Source organism: Scomber scombrus, chromosome 8 (genome assembly GCF_963691925.1).
Source record: "Scomber scombrus chromosome 8, fScoSco1.1, whole genome shotgun sequence".
NCBI lineage: Eukaryota > Metazoa > Chordata > Actinopteri > Scombriformes > Scombridae > Scomber > Scomber scombrus.
This window is the reverse complement of record NC_084977.1, coordinates 17,218,952-17,240,710: the sequence shown is the minus strand read 5'-3', so window position 1 is coordinate 17,240,710 and position 21,759 is coordinate 17,218,952. Positions and strand designations below refer to the sequence as shown.

General features: G+C 37.3%; 2 protein-coding genes and 1 long non-coding RNA gene across 4 annotated transcripts; all 3 read left to right on the top strand.

Moving 5' to 3' along the window:
* Positions 1-6,891: 6,891 nt before the first annotated feature.
* Positions 6,892-18,881, top strand: prkacba (protein kinase, cAMP-dependent, catalytic, beta a). Of its 2 annotated transcripts, none has more exons than XM_062424075.1 (10): positions 6,892-7,213; positions 10,385-10,446; positions 10,814-10,942; positions 11,897-11,995; positions 12,175-12,257; positions 12,490-12,616; positions 12,882-12,977; positions 13,831-13,953; positions 14,119-14,283; positions 15,488-18,881. In XM_062424075.1, the coding sequence occupies exons 1-10, from the start codon at positions 7,168-7,170 to the stop codon at positions 15,611-15,613; spliced, it is 1,056 nt and encodes a 351-aa protein (XP_062280059.1). In that variant the 5' UTR covers positions 6,892-7,167; the 3' UTR covers positions 15,614-18,881. The 2 variants fall into 2 exon arrangements, with proteins under 2 accessions (XP_062280059.1, XP_062280058.1); XM_062424074.1 differs by lacking the exon at positions 6,892-7,213 and adding an exon at positions 8,861-9,064.
* Positions 18,882-19,025: 144 nt separating this feature from the next.
* Positions 19,026-20,007, top strand: LOC133984644 (uncharacterized). The gene is made up of 3 exons (XR_009925424.1): positions 19,026-19,215; positions 19,575-19,717; positions 19,965-20,007. It is a non-coding gene; the product is annotated as an uncharacterized LOC133984644 (long non-coding RNA).
* Positions 20,008-20,481: 474 nt separating this feature from the next.
* Positions 20,482-21,693, top strand: samd13 (sterile alpha motif domain containing 13). Its single transcript, XM_062424805.1, has 3 exons — positions 20,482-20,513; positions 20,652-20,763; positions 20,846-21,693. The coding sequence occupies exons 1-3, from the start codon at positions 20,482-20,484 to the stop codon at positions 20,987-20,989; spliced, it is 288 nt and encodes a 95-aa protein (XP_062280789.1). The 3' UTR covers positions 20,990-21,693.
* The last annotated feature ends 66 nt before the right edge of the window (positions 21,694-21,759 follow it).

Genomic DNA, 21,759 nt, shown 5'->3' with positions numbered 1-21,759 from the left:
TATGAGAGCTGGAGCGAGTCCATGGGCTGAACCATTTGCGCTGCAAGAGGAGGGGGGTCCCGAGTGAACTGCTGAAGTTTGCATTCTCTATCCGGTACCAACATGACGTTTAGTGCACTGTAGGGCTTACGTGTTAAGTCAGCACATTATTATTATCATTCAGCTCTTAACTTAAAAACAGAAGTCTTACTAGCGCTTTCAGTTATATGCCGTTCACCTTTTTAAGTCATTGTTTTTACAGGTTTCTGTTGCAGTTGTTCCTTCACACTTTCCGATACAAAACACTGAAGCTACCTAGCAACTGTGTCGCTGACCATGGTGCTAAAAAAAACCAACCCTGCCTTGTATGGGCGCGTCCCGCTCAGAGGTCATTCACTTCTTAATAATCACATACAGTAATAAAGAAATAGTCTTCAAAATGTGCCAAAAACTCTTGCTTTCCTACTGATGTTTTTGTAAACCTTAAGTGACACAACCTCCAAGTTTCCTAGAAGGTTTTCAGTCAGTTACAATAATAATAATAATAATAATAATAATAATAATAATAATAATAATAATAAACTTATTTTAAATAGCACCCTAAAAGGCTAGTGTAGTTCGAAGTGCTTTACAGTTGATAATACAAGCTGATAATAAGACAGAACAAGTGACAACATAAAGAAAAGGAATAAAAACGACGATAGACCAAAAACAAAGTACAAATTAAAAAACAAGAAGAAGAAGAATGTATTTAAATTGTACTACACTTTTCATTTGCAGTGAATCTCAAAATGCTACAGTGTTAAACCATCTATAACCTTCCTGCATGAAAAGAAAATCTGTTCACAGCTTTGGTTTTGAACAAACTTCTCAACTTGAATCAAATGTGAATTTTGAATATTGAAAAAAATTACAATCAATAATAAAATTATTAATAATACCATCACTGCCCAAGGCTTTTTGTAGTAATTTAGCTGTGATACTGCCATGGCATTTTTTTCCACCCTTTGACTCATTCTCTGTTGACAAATCCATTTTCTACAATCCTAGTGAGACCAGGTTAGATCAATGTAGTTTTGTTGCTTGTTCCAAACATTTTTGGTTGTTTATTTTTCACAGCCATTTCTTTCATCAAGTCATTTCCTCATACAATTATTTATTTACACACATTTACTTAAGTATCATCATCATCTAGGATTATGTGAACTTCTCAACAGTGAGCATCCAACTGTAGATGTCTGTATTTGTTAATGATGTAACTGCACTGATCCCCTCAAAGGTCAGAGGTCAGTGATTTGCAGACTTGAAAGGAGTAAGGAATGTTTGTACTCATCACAACTGGATTGGATGAGGTTAAAAGACAGTTTAACATCATCTTGCATGTTACCCATAAAGAAATGTATTTGACACTTAAGCGAAACAATTATAAGGAAGAGGTGGCACAAATACACTAAGTAAAATACCAAACTACACAAAATATGATTGACAATTCAGTCACAGTAAGTTGATCAAAGTTTATCTTATTAAAAGGTTGGATATGCTCTAGCAATTTAAGACTAACTAACCTGCTAAAACCAAAGTCTACACCCAAATATAGTTAAAGCCAGATATGATGAATACCTACAGTGGGTTGAGTATTAAGATGTTTTACAATGCATTCATTTTTCATAGGAAATCCCTTAATAAAATTAAGGGTTTTCATCTTTTAACCATGCACTCTAAAAAGCCCAACTTGAAATTTGTTGTTCTAACATTTTATTCAAAGTTAAGTAAACAAATATTTTTTACAAAAAGTTTAGCTAACCCCAAATTTCAAGTTTACTAATAATCCACTGAAATGTTTAAGTTGAGAAAACTTCGGATAGTGGTTTGGGCATCTGCTGAGGTAACTAAGGCACAGGTAGTGCACAGATGTTTATTAACAAGACTTGGGAGTAGTGATGCCACATTACCAAACAACATGTACATCATGACAGTCATCATGAAAGTCAACTCACACAAGTTCATGAGCCACCTTTATGTATACTTTTGAGCGTTTCTGAAATCTAAAATGTACAGCATGTATGTGTGTGTGTGTGTTTATCTGTGGTCCGTGTATGTTTTGGTCATTTAATTTTCTTTTCAGGAACGAGTATTGAAAAACAAAGAACGAGTGGTTATTTGATTTTCGTTTTAAAATAGACCTACAAAAGATTCAACTGAAATACGAGTTGTTTTTCTTTTTTGTGGTAAAAAAGGGATCAGCAGAAATTAAAAATGAGTGACAAGTTTTTTCATATTCTGAGACCGGATGTCGTCATCAATGCAGGAGCGCAATAAAGATTATTTTTAAATCTGTCCGTGTCAGGGAAAAGTAGTTTAACACTAACCAACAGACCGTCATATGCATCTATCAAAGAGAACAGCTGCAGGTGGCACCAAATCATGAACACATAAAACAAAACAGGCTTTCTAACCCAACAGATCCCCACTGACTAATCTTACCTGTCAAAATAAAACATAAAACATACTCTGACTAGACAGTCAAATTCCCGTGTGGTGCCGAAATATTCAATTTATGAAAATAACAAAGTAAACCTACTGCCCAGATCCTGGAACCTCTAAATTAGTACCTCAGACTAATTAACAATATTTTATACACACTGACAGGGTGTGATCACAGGTGGAGGTCCGGGATTCCCCCCGGAGAAACACATCATCAGGAGGGATTCCCACTCCATGACGTTCTGACAAGCCCTAACTGTTCTACTGCTCTGCTATCTCTACTGTAGATGAGATGATATACGTGTTTCAATTATTCTCTGAACTACTCTGTGTGTGTACTTGCCTCAGAGATGAAGACATACTGTCAGGAACTGAAGAATTGGCAGAAGATTTTCTACTGCAACAACTGGGAACAAGGTTGGTTTGGTTCAAGTCGTACTATTGCAGATACTGGCCTTTATTGATTTGTATTATTTATTGATGTTGACTGTACTTTTTGAACTGTCTTTCTTATTTTGCCCAAATTGTCCTTGTGATTTCAGTCAGAGCCAAAGCAACATGTGGACCCAGCAAGACTGCACACAATTCCTGATCTGTGGCTGAGGGACATGGAAAAGTTTTTGCCTTTCGGGTAAGTAGTTATGCACTTTATAATAATAATAAAGTAACAAACGTGTTTGTTCACAATCACATGGTTCACTTTGGACATATCAGGTAAAGAGATAACAAAGTATTTCCTACCCTTAATCTATCAGACAAAATATGTTTAAAGTTATTTATAATATTGACATTTATACTTCATGTGGATCAACTGCAGAACTGGAACCACTTCACAACCACATCTTGATGTACACTGAGGCCTGGATTATAACCATCATTTCCACGGGCCAGCAATAAAAAACAGGTATTTTTCAACCTAATTACCTTAACATGTATTTATCATTACAATCACAAATAGAAGTATTACAAAAACTACTACAAATTAAAAATGTCATCATATAAAGATTGTTGTGGTTTATCTTTTTTATTCTCTTTAGGTAAGTCTGAAACAAAGAGTCTGGGAGATGGAGCTTATATGCTGTTGCAGTTCCAAAGGATGACAGTAACTTGCCAGACACGAGCCAGACAGCTGGCTGATGACGAGGGGATGCCCAAAAACAGAGTGATGCATCCCTCAGACCCACGTTAGCTCGGGTTCGTCTCTGGAGTTCCAGCCCTGACCACAGAGCAGCTCCTGGAGCATCATTTACAGCATATGCTGAAGTAAGCAGGAGACCTGGAACAGGTAAACTGACATATTTTTACTGCAGCAACAAACCAGCAGGGCACCTACACTAGACAGAAGATTTCCTTCATTCAGAAAACACAAAATTAAGGTTTTGTTTCTTGTTTACTTAAGCTGCAAATTAGTTTTCACAATATTCCTGTAAACACAAGTAGATACATCTATCATGCATGTTTGTGTAATCAGGCTACTAATTCCTAAACTGTTGTTGTTTTTGACAGACGTCACAGGTACCACTCCAGGTATAATCTCCAGCAGTCAACCAGAAAAGCAGCCATCCAATCAACCTGGCAAATGAAAAGATAGCTTTGATAAGAGATGGACACTACTTTAACTACTTTGACTAGAGAGCTGACATTTAAATCTAATTTTCTCTATAATAAGTAATAAAACAAAGTTTTGTAGCATGTTGTCTGTCTTGCTTTTGGATTTATATGTATTTAGCTTTGGTAATGTTATGACACATAGTTACAAGTTTTAAGCAGTACAATGTGATACAAACCAATTCAATGCTCAACAGTTTTTAAAGTTTTAAGACTCCAGCCCTGGCCGTGACCCTGTGAGAGCTCATGATTCAGCTCTGGGTTATTTTAACGGCACTGTAATGATGTATCGTACTGCAGTGCCCTTTTCAATAGTGCCAAAACTGTCTTCTTGGACACCACCTTCCCTTAGCTGGCCTTTGTTCCCCTCTCAGGGTTTATATCTAAAATTTAATAACCAAATAGCATGTAAGAAATGAAGTGTGGTAGGTAAAGATTATTTGCACTTAATAAAAAACACCATTGCATTCAGCTAATAAAAACTTCTCAAATAGTGACCTCTGAGTTAATATTTAAAAACATTAAAGATTAAAACAGACCAGTTGTTTCCATTATGACAGTATCTTATTTCGATGCATTAAGAGTGTTGGTATATATTTGTACTTTGGAACAGAACAGTGTTAAGCAGATTTTAGTAGAGTAAACTTCAAGATAAAAATAGAAATTATAATAATAACCTTGATGACTTCAGTATTTTAAAATGTTAAATATCACTATAATGAATCTGATGTCACCTAATAATAATGCCATATACGTTACTCAAGGATACCAATGCATCCTATTTACTCACACCAAGGAGGAAATAAAAGCAAATCAAACCAGTGTTATAAAGGCCTTACCCGCTGACAAAATATCCTTTTAGTAGCAAAATTAAAGGCCTGCAGGTACAAGTGTAGTGAAGCACTCTTCTATTACCCTCACTGTATTTCTCGCTCACTCTCTCCCCCTCTCTCTATTGATATCAAATTCAACCTTTAATGAATTGTTTTTGGCAAACATTGGTATATGTATATATTTTGTCCTGCAGTGCTTTGGCAACAAACTACTGTCATGCCAATGAAGTTTTAATTTGATATTCAAAGAGAGAGAGTGTGAAAGATGGTGGGGTGCAGGGATTTTCTCCCTTTATCGCTTTACCTCTCTTTAAAGAGGAAGAATTGTGATTCAAAAATATGTAGTGTTATAATACATTTGGTCTGAATCCAGCATTACACTTAGATGCACATGCCAGCTTAAACTTCAACTCACTACTCAAAAACTCAAGGTACAGCGTATACTTTTTCGTGCCCCTGGTACTCCATAACACTTGAACCCACCAAGGTTGGATAAAACAGCAATGTCGCTTTAGCGCAAGTCACCAGCAGATAGCATAGGATAAATGATCGACATTGCTGTACCGCCATACAGTTCCATATCAACTTTATAGTTTAAAATTCAAAAGAAGAGTATTTACTGTATTGTCCAATTTCACATTCATTATTAGTAGTGAAAGTCAAAATCAAGTAAGTTTTTTGTCTTCAGATCCACAGGAGGTTTGTGAACTTCCTGTACTCTCCATAAGTCTTGCTTGCATAGGGAGAGGTTTGTGCAAGTCAGAATCTATGGCCCTGACTGTGGCTCTGAACTATCAGCAGCCTAACCATGCTTTGTATTGATAAATCCATGGTGTTGTCCATGGTGCTGAAGCAACAGACATATTTTTAATTGCACCTTTTTCTCTCAGTCCTGCCCTTCTGTCAGTTTCATTTTAGATCTATAATATTGTCTAAACTATATAATATATATATATATATATATATATATATATATATATATATATATATATATATTCAATTCTATACTATATTGTAGCCTATATACTCAATCGATCAAAGTGACAAATAGCAACATGTAGTTGTAGAGCGAGAAAGATCATAGAGACACACTGCTGCCTGTAGTATTTCTATATATTTCTATGATCAGTCAGTGGTGCTCGTGTTGCTGAAAATACACCCATAGGCCAAACCACCTCTGTAAAAAAATATTTTAGGGGAAACGTGACTACAGATATAGTTTTTACTATAGATGTTTGGTGTAACCTGGCAGTGGAGCAGGTAATGTGGCTGAGGAAATCAACCTCACCATGACTGCATTATGCTCAGTTTCAACAGTTAGACAATTCAAGTTTATATTGTAAAAAATTAGCATTATTAAAATATGCAGCGTCTACATCCAGTAAAAGTAAACTGAAATTATCACAGCATTTATAATGTTATCAAGAATTAGGCTAGGCCTATATGATAATCCTGCAGTCCTCATTGGGCCATCCCCTGCTAAAACAATTAACAAATCACCCACTGGGTTTAAGATAAGATATTCCTTTTTTAGTCCCATGATGAGGAAATGTACATTATTTCAACAGCAAAGTGGACAGTAAAAATAGAAGAACATCAATAAAAAGAATAAAGAACAATATATAATAAGTACACAGGTAATCAAAACAATAGTAGTAAAAAATATAATAAAATAATCGTAACATTATGTACAAGAGTAATATTGGTGTTGAGTGATAATATACCTGAGTTTGATATTGTAATTGCACAGATTTCAAGTGAAAAAAAAAATATATATATATATATATATATATATATAAACACATAGATATTAATAGCAATTAATAGCATTGTTTTGAGAAACAGATTCAAGCCAGCATTTAAAAAAATGTGAATACTGAATTAAAAAAAGAAAACAATATTTACAATTTCCGACTGGTCCCTGAAGGCAACATTTCATCCATCAAACCAGTTCTGGGTATTCCCATATGACTTGAACGCAGCATAAAACGACAGCAGGCAGAGGTGAAAAGTCTGGATCATGTTTTCATTCCAGCGGAGGCACACTTGAACGACAAAAGGACATTGTAAATAAGGATCAATAGAGCAGATAGCAGAGCACGTCGAGGTTCTGTTCACGAAGAGAAGACATTGATGTTGTTGTTAGCAAACCAGCTAGCACAAGTTGAAATTTGTTAACGCTAGCTAACGGAGGACCCCGTTAGCTAACCGCCACCATCATCGCTCCTAGCCAGCCAGCTGTGCATCGCCCTGTCTTCCTACGATGGGAAACGCAGCAACTGCCAAGAAAGGCAATGAGCAAGAAAGCGGTGAGCACTGTCCAGCTACCCTGTTAGCCATCAAATGTTAGTTATTGTACAGCGTGAGGTTGCTTATCCTGAAGTCAAGTGAAGAGCAGCCTTTAGCAGTGGTTGTCCAGTGTTAGCAGGACAATACAGGGATATAAGCTAGAGAGAAGAACCATCTTTGGTAGAGCAGTTTATAAGATGTGCTAGCTCCCTCGTAATCATGTATGCCTGTTTATCCTTAACTCAGAAGCACCACAGAGGATGCAGCCAGCTAATTATTGTATGTGGCATATGAGCAAATGGCAGGGTTTCTTTCCCACAGCAGTGAATTCAAAGGAAGACCATGGAGTCGTTTTAATAAAGCTTTTACAATTGTCTCTCATTGTAACATTAACTTAAGTTATCAAGGCACCTTGTTTGATTTCTTAAGAGCTAATATCAGCTGCCTGTAGACAGATAACATCAGCAAATGTTGGCTTCTACTATAGCTGCAGTGCAAGGCCTGCTCACAGCTAACAACAGGTACCTGATAACGACTAAAAAGCCAAGTTGACCTGAAGGCTAATTGATGTGGCTAAACCAGGCTAATGACTGTTATACTGCAAGTATTTCTGGGCTCTGGTGTTGCTTTGTTTTCCAAACAAGGACTGCAAAATGGCTCGCAACAGTTTCCATCCAACCTGGTTAACACTGATGTGTCAAGTCAGCTGTCAACAAGTTTACTGTAAAGCAAAATGTTATGCCTTGATCCCTGATTTCTTACAGTGACATTATCCCATTGTGTTGATGCTATAACATAAAGAGAAAGGTAGCCCCCTTCCTTGTTAGATTGCACCTGTTGAGGAGCAATACAAAGTGCTCGATCAGTCACTTAAAACCAGTAGCCAGAGGACATTCAGTTGTGTTTAGTGTGTATTTGGCAGTAATGACCCAGCTAATCCACTAAACTGTACCTTGCCTAGTGGTGTGTCTGGAGAGCACTGATCTTGACCTGCTTTCTGATTGGCAGTCGTCCACACAGTCTCACGGCCTTGTGAGTCAAGCCACCTGTAGTTTCTACAGGGAGGACCTGAGTGTTGTATACAATTAGACCGTGATGCAAACAGCAAGCTGCTTAGAAACATGTTCCAGGTCTCATTTAGATTTTTGTTTTTAACTTTGATGCAGTTAGTGGCCCAAACTGAGTGTAACTACAAATACCAGCATCCCATAAAATAACAGAATGCAGTAAAATGGTCAGTTTGTAAGAGTGACATTAGACATAGGAGAAAGCTGTTTGAGGAACTGCATTGTTGCGTTTTACCACCAGAGAGCATGATAACCTGGACATAATTTGCCTCTATGTTAGTCAGTGGGTGTAAGAGACCTACAGTTAGTTTCCTTATCAGCACTCTGAATGCACCATAGCTGTGCAATGTTTTTGGCAAAACATTCAGAGGCTGACCTTTTTAGTTTGCTTTTCATAATTTGTATACGTTTTGTCAAAACAAAATCACCATTTGCATGCAAGACCTATAAGTGCTTTCAAGTGACATGGCACAGAAAAAGTCGACATACAGTTGGTCACTGAAACTGAAGTAGAGTACTTGAACAGGAAGCTTAACTTTATGTGGTTAGCCAAGCATTGCAGTGTGCTCGGCTGCATACAGGAAGCTAGTCTCACTCGTTGGTCTGTAGTCTGAAAACGGTGACTTTGCTTGCAAGCCTTTTCTCTCAAACATCAGGGAATTCATCTTAAAATGGCCCAGGGAAAGGATCAATCCTTAGCCAGCCGTCTTTTTCACATATGTCGTAAGAGTAGCCAGGAGCACAAAGGACAAGAGAGTGAGGTGCCTCATATCTCTGAGTTCACCATCTTGTGGGATAAGTTGAGTAAGTGCAGTGCTACTTTTCCATGTCAAATTAGTCCATCAACATGTGTAGGACAATTGATTAACATTCAATTTATTCAAAAGCAGTATGTTACTGTATTATTATTTTTGTAAGTTTGAAAAGCCTTTAAGTTGATTATGTAGTTTTTTGCATGTACATGTACAACAAGCAGCAGCCTGGTTTCACAGACTCTTTATTATTTAGAGTTTCTTCTTACCTTCTTTAGGGATTCAACAGAGACATCAGTAAAAGCAGCTTAGGTGTAACACTTTGTAGTCTAGGCCATTTGTGGAGCTTCAGTCTTTTTTTCTTTCTTTTTCCCCCCCAGATGATCTTGTTTTATGTAGTGTAATTTCTGCCAGGTGGTAGGGATGCCTTATTTGTCTTCTTCAGTGTCATTTTGTTGTGTGTTGCATTGAATCCACTTGAATCTCTAATGTTCTTGTTTTTAAACACTTCATAAATGTTTCTTCCTCTCTTTCTCTTCTCCATCATTTCCATCCATGTGGGTGAATGTTCCTGCAAACCCTTGGTGAACTGTAGAGACTTTTGGTATGCTCATTTTTCCATGAGAAATCCTAAGTCACAGAGAGAATGTTAGGCTTACTTGAGTTTATTCTTCAGCCTACTAGGCTTGAGTTATATTCTATCTAAATATTACAGAGATTGAGTTTAATTTGGCTATGCATCATCTACCTATACAGCAGTACTTCAATGCTAGTTATGCATTTAAATCAGTGACTGCCCACCAAAGTGCTCAACCTATACACACTAGACACCTGCCGTGACTCTGTGACTTTGGACATCTCATGTCTGCTGTGACTTTCACAATGCACTGTCTTTCTAATGCCTGCACCGTAGTCTCAGTTGTGTTCTGCATTTTGTCTTTACTCCTATTCTTCCTATTATTATTATTATTATTAGTATTATTATTATTATTATTATTGTTATTGCCTCCCCCCTTACACCTACACCTGAAAGGGATGCAGAATAGCTTTTCTTTTTAATTGGCTGGTTCTGTAAAGCCCACAAGAGCTCTTTGCATCACTTTATTCATTAAAATGTCCTGCTTAGGTGTGTGGTTTTGTTCAGGAGGAATCTTATCTTTTGCTGTTTTGTCAAGTATATTCCGTCCTCCCCAGTAATTGACATATGCCTGACCTTTTAAAATGCATTTATCCTGAACATGTGAACTTTGTTTATTTTTTTCTGATCACATTAAACTGCCCTGGTTTGTTATTGCCCCCTCAACATGTCATGAGAGCGTTTGAGTGCCAAAATGCTAATTGTTGTTTTACAATTTCCTCTCTTTTTTTATAGTGAAAGAGTTCTTAGCTAAAGCCAAAGAAGATTTTTTAAGAAAATGGGAGTGTCCACCACAGGTAACATGATCAGTATTTCTCCTTAAGTACTTTATTTTTAAGAATTAAGACTATTATTTCCCTCAATACTCTGGGCTCAGCGGTTCTCGTATGAGGCAAAATGATTAGACGTTTTTGAAGATAGCGCCTAGCCACTTCCTTCAGTTCAAAATAGCACAGATCTTGTTGACTTGAATGCAGGCTGATTGTGTAATTGAACTGTGTCCTTAAGAGGCATTTACTCTTTAACATCTCAATCCAGCTACAAGTGTCAAGGAAAACATAATGATTAATTAGTAGTATCTACAAGAGCTAAAAGTATATTGGAGCGTTTCAATCATCAGTTTGCTTTTGCTTTCGCACTTCTACTGACAATGTGTTTCCTCAGAGCACAACGGGCCTGGACGACTTTGACAGGTTCAAGACTCTGGGTACTGGCTCATTTGGGAGAGTTATGCTTGTTAAACATAAAGGAACAAACCAGTTCTACGCCATGAAGATCTTGGACAAACAAAAAGTAGGTGCATGGTTTTAAAGACAAAAGTTGACCCTCTTGCAAGAGCTAGTATTGTAAATTAGGGTAGGTAAGCAAACTTCGGCACGCATGACAAATGCGTTAAATACATGAATCTTGTGCATCTCACAAAAGGAAATGGAACACTTCCTCTCCTCTCCTGTGCTTGCCTTTATGTTATCATTAAAAACCTCAGAGGCATTACACATTTCGATCTTTTAAATACTGATGTGAAAGTCGTAGGAGGTGTCCTCAGTGCGGTGCTCGTCTATCAGTATTCTGTTTACTTGAATTTCCTACAGTTGGTTTAAATAAAGTAAACCTGTCTGACTTTCTGTTTCGGCTTCACCACTAAGACTTTCCTTTGGTTGCATATGGTTTCTTATGTGTTTACCTCATTGTATGGCCTCTCAGTTTGTATGCTGGCCTCTTATTGTTCAATTGCAGAGGTCCTAAAGAATCAGTGTTTTTTGCAGATTTTAACCCATTTACTAAACATCATGTACTGTATTCGTCACATTTCCGCTGACCAATGTATGCCATGGTCTTGAGGTTTCTGAATGTGTTTTACTGCTTTCCAGGCAGGCATGGGTTCACATATACTGCAGATATTTCACTACAGTATGCAGATGAACTTTCAGAGACTTGAAACTTGCCTGAGATAGTTAGTTCATTGCAGTAAACATGCTGGCCAGGTGTTATAATATTGTGTGGTAATGCAGTTGATTGAGTTCATGTGTGTGTGTCGGTTGTGCTGACATGCTAGTTTGACATATCACACTTAAGAGTCACAGTTAAACCACTGGCCTTTTTTTAAAGCAAAGCTTTACCAAATAAAGATGAACTTTGCCATGATGTTTGTGTGGGGTTTTTGGGTTGTTTTTTTTTAATGATTGTCATCTGAGTTTTACTTTCTGACAGTATAGCTTTCTTAGATCTTGCATCTTGATTTTTCAGGTGGTGAAGTTGAAGCAGATAGAACACACACTAAATGAAAAGAGAATACTACAGGCCGTCTCCTTCCCCTTCCTCGTCAGATTGGAGTACGCTTTCAAGGTATGAGCTTGCCTCCAAAAAATCAGCCAACTAAACGTAAACAACAGAACACAGCCACACCAGAGTAGCCATAACCACATTATACATTATACCATTATTTAGCTGATGGGTGGTATTAATTCTCCACCATGTGATCAGTTGTTTTGGCTCTACTTATTGTTTATTGCTTTGTTTAACAGGACAACTCAAACCTCTACATGGTGATGGAATATGTGCCCGGTGGAGAGATGTTCTCACACCTCAGACGCATTGGAAGGTTCAGGTGTGGAGTAGATACAATTTATTTTAAGTATTTTATTTTATTTTTGGCAGTGTTCTTTGAACCACTCAGAACTGGACAGAGGTTCAGCTGGTCTGGCAATTTTGTGGTTGAAATTGCTTGGGACAGACGTAATTTTGAGTCGGCTGTACATGATTCAGTTCAGTCATTCACTCAAAAGAGACTTGTTCATATATTGCACCCATGTCTGACTGTCCATCCTCCCCTCTTTCAGTGAACACCATGCACGATTTTATGCAGCTCAGATAGTACTCACCTTTGAGTACCTCCATTCTTTAGACCTCATCTACAGAGACCTGAAGCCTGAAAATCTGCTCATAGATCAACATGGCTATATCCAGGTACATGACTGAACCATTTGTTCTGCCCTATTGGTAAGCAAGAGAGGAATCAGAAACATTTTGCCCTCACTCATCAGTTGCTGTTAGAAAACAGCCAATAATTAAAGTGTGCAGCTACTGCATATGAGTATGAAGACGGGTAACACTGAAAAATACCAGGCAGTTCATGTCAAATTTGTTCCAAATAGCCTTGATTCAAGTGTGTTGAATGAATGTTAAATGTGCCCTTTCTGATTTCATAATGTTGCTGTTGTTCTTTGGTCAGGTCACAGACTTTGGCTTTGCCAAAAGAGTAAAAGGCAGGACCTGGACATTGTGTGGAACTCCTGAGTACCTGGCTCCAGAAATCATCCTCAGCAAGGTGAGCCATTCATATCCAACAGAGTCCATATACATATTACAGTGCGGTACAGTAACACATGTGTGGACAAAAGTACTAAGACAGTAACATGTTTTTCATTGTTTTTGCTCTGTACTCCAGCACACACGTTTGAAATGACACAATAACTCAGAGGTGTAGCTGCTGACTCTCGTCTTTAAGTGTTTTCACATACATACCAGAAGAAATGTGGCCTTTTTTATGCAGTCCTCCAGTTTTATGACAACATAATGTACAGAGAAGGCAAACAATGAGCTGACAAGGAGAACAAAATACTGGGTTGCCCCTGATTGGTCAAGTCAGTCACCTGACCTCAGCCAAACTGAATGTGTATTTCACTCGCTGACTGAAGACCTGACTGAAGTCAAAAAGCCTTTGAACCAAGCAGGAATTGAAGCTGACTGCAGTGCAGGCCTGGCAGATCATCACATCACCTCACTAGGGAGGAAACCAAGGGTCTGCTGATGACTTTGAGTCATACACTCAGACTGACTGTAGAAGATAAGAAATTAAATATCAAATTTGATCATTTTATTAAAAATGTTTTACCCTAAACGTGGAGGATACAATTTCCATGCTGGTCATCTGATGTGGATCTGAAAACCACAAATTAAAGCAAAGAGTCAGCACTTTAACCTCATGGTTGTTCTATTAAAAATACAATGTACTATAGTACAGAACTAAGAAAACATAAATATAACACTGCCATATATTTTAAGGCTTTCTGATTGTCATTGCAGGTTGTCATTCAAAGTAGTTTTCCATCAAAACTCTTTGGATCACAGCCAAACAAGTACAGCCATTGTAAATTAATTGAATTTTCTGTTTCTCTCAGGGCTACAACAAAGCTGTGGACTGGTGGGCACTTGGAGTCCTTATCTACGAGATGGCTGCTGGTTACCCTCCCTTTTTTGCTGATCAGCCAATCCAGATCTATGAAAAGATTGTGTCTGGCAAGGTAGACAGAGAACGCAGCAAGTCTTAGAGTTTAAAACGTTCTACTGAAATTTAAATCACAAGTACCATCTTGATATTGTTTATCCAATTTCTTTTACTGCTATTTGGTTTACTGTTAATGAGCACACTAACTGAAGGGTTCCATTCCTCCTTTTCCCTTCTGCAGGTACGATTTCCATCTCACTTTAGTTCTGACCTGAAGGATCTGCTGAGAAATCTCCTCCAGGTAGACCTGACAAAGAGATTTGGGAACCTGAAGAACGGTGTGAATGATATAAAAAATCACAAGTGGTTCTCCACAACAGACTGGATCGCCATCTACGAGAGAAAGGTAAGTCTAGATTTTACTGTTGAATTAAGTACTAGCATATCAATCTACCAGGTGATTAAATACCAAATACGTATTGTGCCAAACCATGTCTGAATCCAGAACCTACTAACCATCATTTGGTTCCTGGTTTTTTATAGAAAGTTCTCATGTTAAAGAGATCCCTAAGTGCCACTATTGTGCCTCATGTTTGAGTGTTACTAATTTTATTTTCATTTTAAATTAAAGTCTCACTAATTCAAAATACTAATGTATTTCTTTGTACTATTACTCATTTCAAAAGTCATTCATTACATCAATTTATAGTAAGTATAAAATAGTATAAACACAAATGATGAACTGCCATTGAACACACCATAATATCCCAGTTGGAGTAACAACAATGAAACATACGATCCTAGAGCTGAGCTCCCCCCATCCCCAAGGACCCATGGAACAGTTAATGTAGAATCATTGGATCAAACACACAGCAGATAGGGCCACATGTTTAAATTAAACTCTACTGCCCCATTTATACAAGGTGTTGATTGTTCCATGTAAATAATGTCAAGAAAAGTTAGAACATGTTGTCTGACGGTCAAAATGTGCTGGAGCTTCCAATATACAGCAATCATTTCTTAGCTGCTGTTGGACCTTAAAGCACTGTACACCTCAGATATTTAGAGGGCCTGAAACTAAGCAATAACATTAAGAATCAAAACCGGTATGGTCGCATGCACCGTCAATTTGGAGGCCACACCCTGCCAGAATTGGGCGACAGGCAGGCATTCCCATGTCATGTAGAGAAATGTGCCAGGAGGTGTTTACAAGCACAAGGTGCATGAGGCATCATTAATAACTATCAGGAGTCGGGTGAGTCCTGTACACAAAATATTCTGTCTAACGTGAACATGTTGTAGGAGGCTTTAATAAAATACTGCTACAAGACATCTTCTTTTTGTAAGACTCAAGCATTGGCAACAGGTGCTGCCATGATACGCCAACATTGTGTGCCTTGAGCACTGCCCTAAGCTGTAATTAAAGGAAGAAGGGTGAGCTGTTCTTAATGTCCTGAAAAGAAAATAACCTGCCTGTATCTTTTACTAAATAATTTATAACACAAAAGTGAACACTGTGAACCTTAATGGGAAATAATTTATTACCTATAAATAACATAAGCCCTTGATTTACTTGCATTAGTTATTTATATATTTATTTTTTCTCTTAGGTTGAAGCCCCCTTCTTGCCAAAGTGCAGAGGACCAGGAGACACAAGCAACTTTGACGACTATGAAGAAGAAGACATTCGTATCTCACAAACAGAAAAGTGTGCAAAAGAGTTTGCTGAGTTCTAGTGAGTGGGCAAGAGTCCCAACTGGGCTCACATGTTTTGGGATATTTGCACTCTCCTGAGGGTTAAGGTGGAGCTGGGGCTGTCAAGTGTTCAAAATAAATGCCTAGTTCCTTCATTACACACAGCTGAATGAGGTCCTTCTTGCCATGATATTGCGTGCAGTTAGCACTAACCTATACACAGGCACATTATGCAGACACCCCTTGTGCTGCAACACAAAAATACTAGACCACGTTCACATCCTCTGTCCTCTTTGTTTTTTTTTAATTTTGTTTAGTTTTTTCTATGTTTGCCACTTTTAAATATCCTCCCTGCTCCTGGTTTCAATTCAAGTAATTGTTTAAAAAGCAACATGAAAAGGAATATTATGTTCGCTTTCAAGTGGCACAAAGAGTGATTGATTGTACTAGCTGGTATTGCACATATTGTGATTTAAGCTTTGGGAAAATTGAAGGAATTATTATAATTTTTTTATTTTTTTTGGCTCCTAACATTGAGTTTTGCCAGTTATCTATCGTCTGTTACATGCCTGAGTGTGTTTTAGAGTTCCTTTTATTATTCATTAATCATCTAACATTAACTGTTACTCATCATTCTGGTGTCCTTAAGGCCTAGAACCGTGTATTTGTGCATATAGAAATATATATGGGACATAAGATTTTCAAAAACTTTTTGTTAAAGCATGACCAAATCTCAAGTGAAGGAAAAGAAACACTGATTACTTTTTTAAGTTTCTTGGTTTCAGCACTCGGGCATTCAATTCTGGAGCAGATGGATTTACAGTGACAAGTGTTATGATGAAACAGAATCTTGTCAGTGCTGTATTAGTTGATCAATTGTAGCATTTGTTTTATCCATATCCGGTCACAGGACGTTTCCTTTTACCTCAGACTAGGTGTGGTATTAAGTGAATGGAATGAGATAATATATTTTTCAGGTACAACTCTGTCACAAGTATGTCACTCCTCACAGTAGGTCATGGTCTTTGGCACATCCAAAAATATATGAAGCGCATTGACATAGCATATTTCAGGACATTGCTGAAAGCTGAAAGGTCAGTTGTCATTGTGGATGCGAAACAGTGTTGGTCACGTGGACATAATTTGTCCAGTCTGGCTTTTCAATTTTGTTTTTAAAATGCTTACTGCGTTTTAGCGGCGCACTTAAGACATTGTGTAACTGCCATATTTGTTTAATTTTCATATATTTTTGCATGTTTGTTATGTTTGTACAGCAGTGTCACAACAAGGTAATAGTGCCCTAAAAGTGTTCCCACCTTCTTCTTTTTTTGTTTGTTTTGTTACCTTGAATTGTTTCATAGCCTTGGACATTGATGCATTAGATAGGCAATTTTTATCTCAGTGACATATTCCTCTGCATAATCCCATGAAAGCAAAACTAAACAATTAACCATGAAACGATAACAGCAAACTGAAATATCATAACCTTAAAATATTCATTCATATTTGTCACTACGTGGTTGAACCATCTACTTACTGCAGCTCTAACTTGTAGTCTCTTTGCATCACTTTCCAAGCAATGTGCACACTGTGATGGAGCAATATTTGCTCATTCTTCCTCGCAAAATTGCTTAGGCTGAGTCAGGTCAGTTAGAGAACGTTAATAGACAAAAACATTGGGGTCTTGTCACATGTTTTCATAGGGAATATGGTCAAGAGGTTGACTTTTGAAGAACATTTTTGTCATTGTAAACCACTCCTGTTAAGTTATTTTCACACATATTTAATACATATATTCTCCCCTTGAGAGGAATATAGGTTTTTATAAGGGATTTTTCTGTACTGGGCACCATTTATTTCCCATTAATTCTGACACATTGCCTGTCCTTGCTGCTGAAATGTAGTTCCTGCCTCTGCAGACTCCTCATAGGCATGACAGGTTGACATTGTATTTAACAGGTGTTCATACAACCTGTTTGTCAAATGTTTCAACATCTACAAGGCCAAGCTGTCTGCCTGTTGGAACTTCCACATGTCAGAAAAGTCCTGATTGATCCTGCTTTTGTGAACTTTTGAGAGAAGTTTGTCTTTGTCTGCTTCACACAGGACGGTCAGTTTAAGATCATTTCTGCAGGTCGGACACTCAGGGTTATGTGGAAATCAAAGTTTTACATTTCACTCCTTGTTGTAAACAATAATGCGTTGACAGTCATTTAATTTAAAGTCTCATGAGTCTTCTGAAGTTATTAATCATGATTTGACATTATTTGTGCTCAAGTCTTTGTAGATGTGGGAAAAAATGCAATTTAATCAAGTTCAACAATCTTTGACAACCAAATGTGAAAAGGTTTGGAGACTGAATGCTTTTTTTAAGGTACTGATGTACTGTGTATGGATATTGGCTATGCCTGAATTTCCACTTTTTTCCCCTAGATTGAGCATATTGAGCAATGTTTCATTTCGCCCTAATTTCATTTCAAAGGCACAACAGTTTCTTATGCTATTTTTATTTATATTTGTCTAATGAAATTGCATTTAAAATGGTAGTTCTCAGTATGTATAAGGAGAAAAATGTTTTATTCACAAAAGTGTTATAAACAGTGAATATTATTATTTATTTGTACTTTTTTGTTAATTTGTCCTCATTAAAACGAAAAACATTTATAGAAATAAAGACATTCACCAGAGTTAATGCACATTGATGCCTCTCATGCCTATTTAAAATGGTAGCCTTTTTAATTTCCTTTTTTTTGTTTTTCTTTATCCTTGTATTGCTTTACTAAATTAAGTTTATTTGAAGGGAATTCAACATTATTTTCCCAGTTTGGTATGATAAGGTGAACAGAATGTAATTGTGGATCCATCATATGTTTTATTTGGACAGAGTCTGAAAACTACACCTGGGAATTCAGCATGTTTCAATCCAAACTGCCTGTGTGTAAATCTTCCCAGAAACTGTGTAGGAAATCCACAGCTCTTGTTATGTGTCATTTATCCCCCCTCCCTCCCCCTCCATGTGTGTAATAATGTTTGTCATATGTGATGTAAATGATGGCACTTTCCCTGAGCCTCTTCACACTCAGTGAAAATCAGTTTGAGTTATTTGTAGTTAGTCACACATGCCAGTATGGGATCAATAATCTGAGATCTGTGTTTGTATTTAGTTTGTGGGATATTTTGCACATCATTTAGAAGGCTTACACGTTTTTTCTCACCCATATTTACTTGTGTTTGCAAGGGGGATATTCTTTGCTGTAGCAGATTTTATGTAACAAAGGATATGTCACTATAATAAATTCTTTTTATCAAAAATCATACTTGTTTGTGTTTAATGTGATCACATTTTCCTGTATATGTAGAAATGTTAGTCAGGTGGATAAAAAAATTGAACTACAAACGCTAGCGTTTAAAGAACTTCATTTCCCATGATCCTCTGCTGTCATGTGGGCGAAGGAAGCTAAACCGATGAAGAGAAGCTAGTTGGATTTACTTGATTAAATCTTGATTTTTATCAAGTGAATTTCGCCCTTTAGTCCCTTGTAAAATATCTCAGTGATTTAAAACGTTTTTTTTTCTATTCAAAGCACATATATTGCTAGCTTGGACGAACTGTTGTTGTCAAGCAGGAATCCTCTAAAATAAGGTAACTGTTAAATTTTGTATTAGCAAACCCAGCTAACTACCCCTGTTAGCTAACTACCCCTGTTAGCTAAATACGACGAGAACGCAATTAAATATTACTCATCGCCATTTAGCGTAATGGTATTGCTGATTTTATCTGCGCTGAGTGTCGTTTTTGAATTTTGGCTGTGTATGTGGCAATTACGGTAATTTTCTGTAACGTTTACTGCTATTTTTTAATTCAGCTAACAGCTAACTTTTTAAAGGGGGGCGGTCGTCATTTTTACACACTGTAACGCTTACTGACACAACACCAGCTTTTTTTTCTGGTGTGTTTACGCTTGTTTTGGGCTTAATTCCTATTTCTTCCTATTTTAACAGTGATATTATATCAGTGATATTCCGGTGGAAACGTCCGGTGGATGCCAGACTGAAAGAGAAACAATGATGGTATTTGATCTGCCGACCCACTGAGCTCCCCGAGATAAAACATCTGATGAAAATTAACTCCAACGTTACAGATTGTAAGTCTGATTTTGCCACTGATGGTTAAATGGCTGCTGTTATGTCACTTGCAGTCAAACTATGGTAACCCTAACCCAGTAATCACAGTTTGAACCACGTGAAGTTAGTTGACATGGTTTTGTTTTCCTTCTGTGTCCACTCAGATCAGGAACTTGTATGTTTGTGGCCAAAGAAAGATCCAAATGAATGTAAATAATTGTAATGAAAAAGATCCAGCTGTTTTAACGACAGATGTTTTTTTCACAGCTGGCATGGAAGACAAGGCAAATGGCTCTGCTGACACCAAAAGGTACTATTTCATATTAGTATAAGACATTGTTTACAGGGGTGTAAATCATAAGTTTCTTCACGATAAGATAATATATCGATTCAATGGACAACGATTTTGATTGGATTCAGGAGGCAACAATTGATATGAGACGAAAATCACATGCTAATTTAACATACTTTATCACTTCCATTCATATCAAATCACAAAAAGCAACTAAAATATCATTTTACATTTTTATTTCTGAGATCAACCAAACATTTAAATGGAAAAACAAACTTTTTTTTTTTAATGAAAATAGACCTGTTCATTATAAAGTGCCATATTTTGATATATTGAGCTTTAAAATGTTAACACACTATAAAAGAAAACTGAAAGAACATTAAGTTACTAATGTTATACATTAAAGCAATATTTTTGCTTCTCTTTCAAAACTGTGTTGTCTAGTGCTGCAGAGGAAAAACAGTAATGTCGATATAAATGTGTGTCTTAAAGATGATGATCGCTGTTTTAATTTTTGCATCAATGCTATTGGCTCATTGATCTTTGAATCGATGTATCTTTGCACCCCTAATTGTTTAGAGAAATATTTTATGTTTTGAAACAATTTGTGCTATTTAGTGTGAGTGCACATTATGATGAGACCATTCAATGTGACCCCACAGCCCAGTGGAGAACGGTCAGCTGCCAGACCCTGCCAACTGGGGGGTTACCGATGTCGTCAATTACTTCAAAGCAACAGGGTTTGAGGAGCAAGCCACGGCTTTCCAGGATCAGGTTGGAGTGCTCTTCCTGCTCAAAATTCCTGTCACATGATAACAAATTAGGATGTCTTATCAAAAAATTCTCTCTCTGACAGGAAATCGATGGGAAATCCCTGCTCCTGATGACCCGTAACGATGTCCTGACGGGGCTGTCGATAAAGTTGGGCCCTGCACTGAAGATCTATGAGTACCATGTGAAGCCGCTGCAAACTCAACACTTGAAGAGCAACGCCTCGTAGCACCGCAGGCCGTCCCAACACCCACCTCAGTGACAATCATCATATCAGGCTACTCCAGGTTAGCTGCTGATTCACAAAGACTCCTCTGGCCACAGTGGCACCTTAACAGGATCTATTTGAATGCTGTATGTTTTATAAGTTTATAACCGTGGACCCGAGAAAATGGGTTGCACATGGGGTCCACTCAGCTGTTTACCCTATTAGCCATTCTTATTTCTGCAGCTTGAGAAGTGTGTTTATTTTTTTTTGTGTGTTTTATTTAAAACAAGAAAATTTAAGGATGAGATCCTTCAGGTATGATTTTTGTGTGCGTGTACGTACATGTACATGTTTGTGTGTGTGCGCGCGTGTGCGTGCGCTCAAAGTGAATTAACCTATGTTGGTTTTTTAAAAAAGTATTTGTATATAAGATTATATATAGTTGAAAACTGTGTTTGACCTGTTGTACCTGAACACTTTGATACATGCAGAACGTTTTTCTGATGCATCCTATTTTACTCTAAAACAAGTTTTTATGCTCTAAACTGCGCAGCTGAGTCCATGAGTCGTCCTTAGCATGTAACAATGAAGCATTTTGTTTTCCCAGACACAAGGAGCCATCTGAAAGCCTTTCTGTTCCTGCACACGTACATTATCTAGGCTCAAGGCTCTTAAAATGGAAATATTTATGTGTATATATTCTTATTATGTTCCTACATGTGGTGCTTTCAGCATTGTCACAAAGACAACTGTGTTGAAGTGTGTATGACCAATGTATATGTGCAACATAA